General features: G+C 43.5%; 1 protein-coding gene across 1 annotated transcript; it reads left to right on the forward strand.

Annotated features, from left to right (window-relative positions):
• On the forward strand, positions 332-1939 carry LOC8080979 (protein ANTAGONIST OF LIKE HETEROCHROMATIN PROTEIN 1). The gene has a single exon (XM_002439353.1). It carries the CDS (start codon positions 332-334, stop codon positions 1937-1939), a length of 1608 nt encoding a protein of 535 aa, XP_002439398.1.

An 11195-nucleotide genomic window follows, 5' to 3' on the forward strand; every position in this document is an offset into this window, starting at 1 on the left:
GTTTTTTCCGGGCACTTAACAAATATCTTTTTTACCAAGTGTATTTTCTAGACACTCGATAAAGAAATGGGTTTGCTGATTTTTTTTATTTTTTTGTTGAGTGTTATTTTTTTGCACTAGGCAAAGAACCCCTTAATTTGCAACGGTTCCATTAGCGACACGTCGCATCTCAAACTGAAACTCGTATCCACACGGCCTCAATGCCACATCCGCCCGATACCTATAAAAGCTCACCAAGTCACCCAGTCACCACTGACCACTCACCACCGCAGCTCCCAAGCAAAGGCCAAAGGCAGCTCACGAGGCCACACAGAACGGGAGGCTTCGGTGCATGGGCACCTTCCTCGCGCCATTCCCGTCTCCCCAGCTCGTCTTTCCCACAACCGACACCGAGTTCTCCTCCACCGCGGCTTCTGCCGACGCCGAGTACTCCCCCACCTTCCTCGCCTATCCCGACGCTGAATTCTCTTCCTCCATCATCGTTCTCCTCGCCATGCACGACGACGTCGGCGCTGGGTCACAGCCTAATGCGCCCTTCGCAGCTGAAGCTGACGCCGACTCCGATAATTTCCGGCTCTTATTTGCTGCCCACGAACACGATCACCACCAGGCCATTGACTCGATGATGATGATGCCATTGCCGCCGCAGGTTTTTCCTGACCTTCCGGTGAATCCCATTCCCCGCAGTGTGGTTCAAGGATCATTATTCCCGGCCCCGGGCGAAGGCGGGGGGGACACGGGCAGCACCTCGCGATCGGGCAAGAGACGGCGGCCGCAGACGAGAAGCTCGCAGTCTAACGACGCTCCCGGCGGCGAGAGCAGCGGCGGCGGCGGCCAGGCCCATGCGCTAGATAGGGCCAGGGCCAGCCGCCGGGTGTGGGTCCGCAAGCGGAGCACCGAGTGGTGGGACCACCTGGACGCGCCGTCGTGCCCGGACGCCGAGTTCCGGCGCGCCTTCCGCATGTCGCGCGCCACGTTCGGCGCGCTCTGCGACGCGCTGGTCGGCGCCGTCGCCAAGGAGGACACCGCGCTGCGGACCGCCATCCCCGTGCGCCAGCGCGTGGCCGTCTGCCTCTGGCGCCTCGCCACGGCGGAGCCCCTCCGCGAGATCTCCCGCCGCTTCGGCCTCGGCATCTCCACCTGCCACAGCATCGTGCTCCAGGTCTACCACGCCCTGGCCACCGTGCTCAGGCCTACGGCCATCAGCTGGCCTGAGCCTGACTCCGCCGCCGCGACCGTTGCGGCCAGGTTTGAGGCCGCCTCCGGGCTGCCCGGAATCATCGGCGCCGTCTACACCACGCGCGTCCCCGTCGTCACGCCTAAGGCCAACGTCGCCGCGTACTACGACCGCGGCCTCACGGATCGAAGACAGAGGGCGTCCTACTCCGTCGCCGTCCAGGCCGTTGCTGACGCCGACGGAGCGTTCACAGACGTCTGGATCGAGCCGGGATCACTATCTGACGCCGCCATCCTCGGCAGGTCGGCTCTTTCCGGGCTCCTAGCCCTAGTAGGGGGCCACGGGCAGGAGCAGCGGCTAGTCGGTGGCACGAGCTATCCGCTCATGGACTGGATGCTCGTGCCGTACGCGCACCAGAACCTGACGTGGACGGAGCACGCGTTCAACGAGCGGGTCGCGCGCGCGCGCGGTGTGGCGCGGGACGCGGTCAGGCGGCTCAAGGCGCGGTGGCGCTGCTTGCAGCGCCGCAGCGAGGTGAAGATGCAGGACCTCCCCAGCATGATCGCCGCCTGCTGCGTGCTGCACAACGTTTGTGAACGCGCCGGCGAGGAGCTCGACCCGGATCTCATGCAGTACGAGCTCGATGACGACGACGGTGACATCATCGTCGGTCACGATGCTGCGCCCTCCGCACCGGCGTTGCAGGCGGCGCGAGACAGGATCGCGCACGGCCTCCTGCACGGCAGCCACGCTAGCAACTAGCACACATAGCGATAGCGACACGGCATTTCATCATTACTCGTCGCCTATATGTTATATATACTATAGTTTGCGGGCACACCTGTAGTTTGTTCAGTTCTGTAGTGTATGGATGGAAACTTTTGGAACAACCTATGAAATTATAGGAGATTTACCTCCTTGGTTCTGAAGGAAGTTTATGGAAGTGTTCTAAATATTGACATGGCTATATGTCATTTTAATTTTGATTGAGATGCTAAGACATGGACGTTAATGAAATTGAATTAGTATTGTTCTATAACTAAATACCTTCCCATTTTGTCAAGTTTTCACATCTACAGGCTGGGAAGCATATGAGAATGGTGTGGATGATGAATATCAGTTCAGAGGATATTGAAATTGTTCTAAGACTTCTAGCTGATTATATATATGCTGAGGTTGTTGTGTCCAAGTCTGGGAATGCCTAGGAAAATATGGACCCAAAAGTGAGCGTGTTGATAAGTATGGACGTGGGGTTACAGAAAATTTGGCATAATGTTATCAAAATTTTGCAAAATTTGATAAATTCTATATAGATTTATTGCAATAAAACAAATGCTTAAAAATATACCAATTTTGTTGCCAATGTCGCTATCGAATCTGTTAAAACTTTAATTTTAAAATAGGGGTAAATAAAACCACAAAGGCCTAACATAACAGGGGTGAAATCACATTGGCAAACTTGTTTTTGAATCTCAAAGTTAACATTGTTTAGAGGACTTTACGGACTAAGGGCAAACTCTTTCTTTCTTCAATTTGAGAACACATAGGTAAAATTACGAAGTTTAAAAAATAAGGACAAAATCACCATTTTAATTCAAAACGAGAATATGAATGCCAAATCCTCTACTATTTAGGGTGGTAACATGGTGTTGGTATTTCTTGGTTATGGTAGCAATAGGTTTTAAATAAGACTATGAAAAAAATGCATGAAAGCTACTCAACTGATATGCAAACAAAGCATTGACAAAAATATATCAAGAATGTAAAAAAGCTACATAATAGATCAAACAAATTTAAAAAGAATAAAAAATATAGTAATTAAAAGTAATATAGGAAAATAAGGAAAAACAACCTAAATTAAAAAAACATCACATAGATACTAATTGAACAACCTAAATAAAAAACCATATATAGAAAAAATTAATAAAGACGGACCAAATCATAAGGAAAAAGAAAAAACATATAATATAGGAAAATTAAACAAAATATCACATGAATACTATTTAAACAATCTAAAATATACCTTAGAACATCTCATAGGCATGTAAAAAATAACTGTGAAACATACATTTATACTACATAAATATTGCAAAATATATCATTAAACATCATATGTAAACTACGTGAACATCACATATATGCTATGTGAACATTACAAAATACATCATAAAATATTAATGTATACTACATGAACATCACAAAATACATCATAAAACATCACATGTATATACTACATGAATATCACAAAAATACGTATTAGATCATCACATGTGTACTATGTGAACACCACAAAAATGCATTATATAACACACATGAATACTACGTGAACATCATAAAATACATCATAGAACATTACATTAATACAAAGTAAATATCATAAAATATACCATAAAATATTACATATATACTACGCGGACATAACAACAAGACATAGGAAAACAGAAAAAACAAAGAAAAAACATATAATAGAGGATAATAAAAAAGAACGCTACATAGTTATTACTTAAACAATCTAAAATATATCACAAAACATATCATAAAAAAGAAAAACAAAAGAAAAACCATCATAAAGACTGAAGATGTGGCTGCTCGCTCCTTCGCAAGGTACCCACGCGTGGGCCCATGGAGTCACTTGCTCACTCAGACGGAGCTGCGCTCACACATGGGCCAGAGTCATTCGTAGGCCACGCGCATGGGATTATGGTGGGCGACACAGAACTTCGATCCGACCTAAGCCTGTCTTATAAGTCGTACTTTTTCTGCTAGCCAGCAATGTTTTTCTCTCACAATAAATTAGCGAACAATACTTTCAGCTATGAGTTTTCAGACCAGCAAATAGGCATTAGATCAGAAGATTCGCACTGGCGAAGATGCAATACATAGATGCAGCCACATAGGCAAGTTGGCGACACAATGAGCGGGGCTAGGCTTGAGGTCTCGTTCGATGCTCTCATAACCATCCAGAAGGATTCCTATTCTGCACGGATTAATCTGATCTGATTTAAAGTCTATCCTAACATAAAATAGCCATTCGTTTCAGATCGTATAATAGAGTCAGCCTTGGTTCTATTCCAACCCATTTTAGCTATTCCTGCCTCTTACTGACCTAGAATCAATCACGTTTTGTCGTCGGGAACGAAACAAGAACGGATTCCTGAACAAGCCCTGAGAGAGGATGTGCTATGACCCATCTGAGATAATGGCTTAGTAGGCAGCCTGCAGCCAATGATCAACGGTTAGTTTTTGAAGGGAACATATAAAAAGTTAGTTTTTAAAGGGAACATAAAAATATAGAAAATAAAAACAAAAAAAATGCAAATGCGAAGATTTACAAGCCCTGAGAGAGGATGTGCTATGACCCATCTGAGATAATGGCTTAGTAGGCAGCCTGCAGCCAATGATCAACGGTTAGTTTTTGAAGGGAACATATAAAAAGTTAGTTTTTAAAGGGAACATAAAAATATAGAAAATAAAAACAAAAAATGCAAATGCGAAGATTTGAACTAGGGATCTCTTGGTTAAATAGCAACAGCTTACCATTAGGCTACCAAGACATATTATCAAAAGTTCATAGTTTCAAACAATTTTGTTATATGCATAATCCAATTGTAAGTAGTACATAGATTCACATAGGGTATGTCGTGGCCCACCTGACATACCCTGTGGGTCGACCCCTGCCTGCAGCACAATGGAGGCAGGGCCCATTGAAGCACGAGACCCAAGTCAAAGAAATGTGTAGCAGTGACAGCGAACGATGATGCTCCATTGGACTTTAGTTATTTAGATTGGACCGATGGTTTAGACCGATAAAAGACTGAATGAGAGCCTAAATGGTCTGGTTCACTTTAGAGATCATTTGGTAATTGAACCTGTAGAAATCAGTTGAACAAGCCGGTTTTTCATTGAACCGGTGAACCAGTTCCATGCGAACTGCCCTGGTATGTAACTCTACGATGGTGCACGTGTACTACAATCCTGCTGGCTATTGTGCAGCGTGCGTGGTCGGTCCTGGTTGGTGGAGTGGAGTGCATGCACATGCCACTGGTGGACCCGCCTGGCTACACATCACGTTTGGAATTGAATGTTGCATACAGGATGGTGTTGCTCATGCCCACAGTATGAGGCTATGATCCTCTGTTGATTCTTTTGGAAGTGCTGGCGTCATTTGACATCTGTAGTGTCTTCTAAATTTCAAAAATTAATAACTTTTTCAAATGAGCTCCAAATTAGACCAATAGTGAGCCCGTTTGCTGATCTTATATTTGGCTGAAGGCTGAAGCTGCAACAGCCCCTTTCAGTTGCCTTTTAAGCCGGCCTGATGGCTGGGGCAACTACAGCACCTCACGCCCTATTGCTCCCCCTCAATCGCTCGCGCGCTAGGGTTCGTCCACCCCCAACTCCTACCCACACCGCCGCCGCTGCGCCTCCAACACTAATCCCTATCGTCCGCCCTCGGTTCTTCTCCCCTCCCAAATCCGCCAGACATTGATGGCCGCCGCACGTCCGTGAGCCTCCTCGCCCTCACGCATCCCCGCCGATCGTTCTCCATCGTGGCCTCCGAAACTCAGCAGAAGTCACCTATTGTCGGAGCACGCCACATCTTCCCCGACAAGTTGTGGCCTTAGCAAACCAGATCCGCTGCGTGCACTTTGTCGGACCACGCCAGCCCCATCGTCTTCGCCGTACTAGATCCGCCCCATCATCATCACATCTCTGGTACGTCCTCCACTTCCCACACCCTTTCTACATTCTTGGTACTATGTAATTGAGTTTATGTGATTTCATTCCTCATCCCCTTTCCCTTCATCCTTTCAAATCTAGCGTCTAGGGTTAGGGTTCCTGTACATCGACATATCCAAGTACTTCCAGGTACGCATCTCATGTCCTCCCCTATTTGGTGTTGATTGATTGCGTACATAATGCTCTTGGCTTGTCACCCTCCTGCTGTCCTGTGATGTGCTGTGCTATGCTAGCTCCTACCGATATCGATTTTAGTTTCCATTGTTTTGATTCGATTAGATGATGTCCACCTCTTGACTTGCCTCGACAGACCAAACAAATCAGATTCACGTCCATTGCACTGCTCGGATATATAGATGCATGTGGACTCAACTCCCTTCTTTTTTCCTTGTCATCCGCAGCCTGAACCTGAACATGAAGTTGCCTAATTTATATTCATTCATAAATTGAGGTGATTTCATTTGATTTTCTGCCTACACACAGATAGAGCGAGAGAGGGATGGAGAGCGAGAGAGAGCACTACTTATTCATTTCCTTCTAGTAACACCATGCTTCCATATCTATTTTGATTATCTCAATGAGCTCTTCACAATGATACACTTTAGTCTAGCATATGAGACAACGGTGAATATTTGAATTACTAGTCTAGTAATTTTTGCACAAATTTTTAAGTGCTCAAGATATTATGTTTTCACACATGTTTTACATGTATGGTAAAACAACTCTAGAGCACCAATATCTTGGAGTACGTGTTGTGTTCTTGTGGCTAGATTAGTGGGAATTTGTATATGTGATCCACTATATGCTACTAATTATTTACTATATATATTATTAGATTACACTAGTTTGAAGTATTTATGTGATCAAGTATATGTTGCAAATTATTGTGTTTACCGTCAATTAATTATATCATATATATATATATATATATATATATATATATATATATATATATATATATATATATATATATATATATATATATATATATATATATATATATATATAAAATTTATGTGATCAACCCCTAGCCTCGTTCCCCTTCACCCACTACGCGCCGAATCTGGTGTTAGGGTCAGCGGATCTGGGCATAGAGGGCTCGGATCCGGTGCTTCTTATCCCAATTTAACTATTTTTGTGTAAGACACTGGAATTTGTATGCCAAGTTGCCTACACACTCCAATGGTATAAACATAAATAAATAGTTCAGATGGCAGCGAGCAAACTAGTGAACTCAAAATTTATAAAAAGGTGCATAAGGTTCTAATAGTGGACATAGTAGACAGTATGCATGACACAGGAGCAAAATGCATAGGAACAATTAGCGACAAGTATAGTGTTGTAGATGTTGCATCTAGCAATCATGACAACACAATCGCACTGGTGGCTTAGCTTGGTTGAGAAGTAAAGAAGACATGCTATGACTCGTCACTAGTCCCAACAATCTGTTTGCATAGGATTCTGCCAGTGCTATAAGATTGTTTGATAATTCATCAAAAAACAATAGGATATATATCTCTCAATACATCAAAAATGGTGTCATGTTAATCCACACTAATGAGCATGCAAATCGAACCAGGCCAAAACCATAACAAAAGGAGATATTGCACTTTAACCCTCATCATGTTATTATTGGCACGAAACTTTGGTTCATAGATATGCACTCTCCATCCATTGCTAAGTGGAAATTATTGAGTTGTGTTGATATATGACTCCATTGACAATAATTACGAGTTGTTTATGGAAAAATTGATATACTAAATATGGATACATTGACAATTGGATGTTGTTTATGGGGCATGCCCCTACCGGAAGCAACCAATGTATCTATCACCTGTTCTGGCCTCTCCCTACCATGTAGATGTTTGGTCTGGTGTTGACAAAGGGCCAGTAAGAGTTTGGTCTGTCATATCTATTGCTTCTCTTTACATCTTGGTGGCAGTTGGTGTGTTTATCAGGGAAGCGGTCAGCTGGCTCTCTTCTTGGTTTTTTTGACCTCTTCTTTTGGTTTCTTCTAATGTAAGGTCTGACATCTCTATTACTTTGATCTGATGGTGAAGGACTCTAAGCTTGTGTGTATGACACTAGAATTTATATGCCAAGTTGCCTACACACTTTAGTGGTATAAACACAAATAACGAATTCAGATGGTAGCGAGCAAACTAGGAACTCAAATGTCACAAAAAGGTTTGAAAAGTTCTAGTAGTGGATGAAATAGAGAATATGCATGGCACAAGAGCAAAATGCATAGGAACACTATATCACATAATGGTCCCTCATATAGGTTAGCGAAACTACGTAAAGCAGGTAGTAAATGCAATAATCTATTTACAAATTCTGTAGGATTTTGTAGAATTTTTTATTTATCATACCTTAGCCAGACATCTCTGCATAGTGCCTTCAGATTCTATTTGAGGCAAATCATCCAACCTGAACATACTTCTCATTATATTATTGTTCTTGGTCTTCTCATCATGGGAAATTGCAGGTGATCATACCTTTCCCTTTAGCAAAATTATTGGTTTTCCATTAGAGAACCTTTGTTTCATGTTCCCTGATTCATTTTGGCACAGGTAATCCAAATTCTGTATATTTAGCTCCAAGTTGTTATCCTGTGCATTTTCATTCCCATGATTGGCATTGGTAGTAGATATCTCCTAGATCCCCAACATTAAAAGCAACTGTATCTGAATTAGAGTTTGAAAGAGCAGAAGAATCAAAGATTCTTGTGTCCTAGGCCCTTTTTCTTTGTTCCAACTTTCTTATGAATGTTTTTCATCTAGTTCAATAGAGAAGATCACCATCAACAATGTACACTCTTGTGTGATTCATATTTTTCTTGACAACTCTTGATTGTGTTTCACCCACTTTCTATTTGCCATTTTTTGAAAACGCAGCAGAGTTGCACCTCCTTGTATTATACAGAGAGAAAAAAGATCCCCATACATGTACCCCACTCGTACGGGGATTAGGTATGAGGGGGCGAGGTTTACATCACACTGGACTTGTCTAAAGGAAAGGAAAAACGACTTGACCAGCCAAGAACAAAGCTAACTCAGAGTGTTTCGCTAAGACCTAGGTTCTGCAACTTACTTTCTGATTGCTAACAGGAGTGTCATTATCATTTCCCACCTCTAGTTAACATTTTGCTTTTATCACCCTCATAGAGATCAATAGAGTTTGCATGGTCAACTTCTACAACATCTGTAGAACCCCTTGCTTGGTCAATGTTTATGAGTTATGAGTTCTGATAACTGCCTCATCTTTTTTGGTTCTCTGATGACATTTGAGTTCTCGAATCATATCAACTATTTCAGTGGATTTGTTCCTTTCCTTCATACCAACAGATCCAATATTTCTTCTTAAAGATGCTCAGTGTGGAACCTAGTTGCTTACTTGGTTTCTTTTGTTTTGAGATATTTGTTTGCAGCCATTTTGCTGAGATTAGGCTCATAGCGGTCATCATTAGAACATCTGGAGCTGTTATATTCACTTTTTCATTTGGCACCACACAAGGTTTTTGACCACATTGATTCTGTGTGGCATTTTCTTCTATGTTTTATATCATTTGAGGAACATCATCAGGTAATAAATCACTGACATCAATGGAGAAATCATTCAAGATATTTGCTGATACAACAATATTATATTGGGAGAGCCCTGTAAATCTGATAATATACTATCATATTAGCTTATTGTATGCAAATAAAAGTTCTAATTAGGAATTCACCAAGCTCAGCCATACCTTTTGTCGTTGAAACACTTGTTTCAGCGAATGTGTCTGGAACATTCTCTTCAACTAATGTGGCTGGAACATTCACTACAATAACTGCTTTGTTGCAAGGAGAACTGTATTTTGAATTGTGTTCTTGGGCACACTTTGAAAGGGTTGCTTTATCATTCCCTTGATATGATTATTGTGTCCAAGAAAACAGTCTTCTGTAATCCGGATTATTAGGTGAAGTCCGAGCTACTAAAATAGAGCAACCATCATAGTTCCATCTTAATGCAAAGAAAGATTTAGATATGTACTTTTGGAGCCTAAAGTTTTCATACTATCCAGACACTTGAACAATTCCATCGATAATGCTTTGCCACTGAAACTGGAGAAGAGATGTTGTGGTGTCCATCACATCTATCCTACTAATAAAGCACCATTGTTTTCGTTGCTAAGTCTACCCCATAAAATCCCCCACTAAGATAGCCCTCCATCTACTGACCCCAAAAATATACCCAAAATGGTAAGGATCATCAATATCATCCTCCTTAGGGGTTCACCGCAAGGCTTCCTCACTCATCCCATCCCGGAACTCAGTATCCTGGCGTGTGACTCCTCTCCCATTAATCTGTGAGATATGGAATTGCATGCCCGTCTAATTCTTTCCATTTTGTTTAGCATAGGTTTGAGGATTGAATCAATGGAACATGAGTTGCAGCTTGTTTCACCTTACTACTTTGAGGTGTGTGTGCTAGGAGTACCAAAAAGCACCCATCCGACTACTTTTTGCTGGAAAATGGACATAATATGCATGATGTATTGAGGGAATGCCACTAGTACACAAATGATTTTGCAAGACGGTGCCTTTTTATTAATGGAGATGGTCACAAAATCTATCTGCCTTGGTTAATCCCCGCAACGTGAGGTGGTAATGTTTGCCTGCCTTGTAAAATCGATTAACAGATGCGGTCGTCTTAAAATGACCGCCTCTTTGAATTTATTTTTGGAGGCGGGCACACTATAAGGCCCACCTCCAAAAAAGGCCGTGGCCTAATAGGCCTAGGCAAGAACCGATAGACATCATCATATATATATAGGAAGTTAGGGTTTAGAGCTGTCTACTCTTGAGCCGAGTGCCTCTCCCTCCCTCAGCCGAGCACCCCATTCTCTCCCACTCCTGTGCGCTCCTCCCCTCCTCCCACTCCCACACGCTCATCCCCTCCTCCTCCGTGAGCCATGGCTCACACCTCTAGCTCCTCTGCCGCCTACCGCACGGTGCTCCTTGCATCATGCTCATGTGTGTTGTGTGCCTCTTTGGCTCCAGGGAGGCTTTGGGGGTGGCAGACATGGCGACTAGGGCCCAGATCCGGTGGCACCTATGTCCTTCACACCGATGGTGGACCTAGCCCCCTCCTCCTCACCGGTAGTCGATCAGGCTCCCTCCTCCTCACCAATAGTGGATCTAGCTCCCTCCTCCTCACCAATGGTGGATCTGGTGCTCCTCCACCTCCTCATGACCAGTAGATCAGGTTGCGGTGGTGGCGGATCCAGTCATGGAGG

This window comes from Sorghum bicolor, chromosome 9, assembly GCF_000003195.3.
Source record: "Sorghum bicolor cultivar BTx623 chromosome 9, Sorghum_bicolor_NCBIv3, whole genome shotgun sequence".
In the NCBI taxonomy this organism is placed as follows: domain Eukaryota; kingdom Viridiplantae; phylum Streptophyta; class Magnoliopsida; order Poales; family Poaceae; genus Sorghum; species Sorghum bicolor.

What these genes read in the sequence shown, in the direction of transcription:
- LOC8080979 (XM_002439353.1), top strand. Translation starts at nt 332, where the DNA reads ATGGGCACCTTCCTCGCGCCATTCCCGTCTCCCCAGCTCGTCTTTCCC.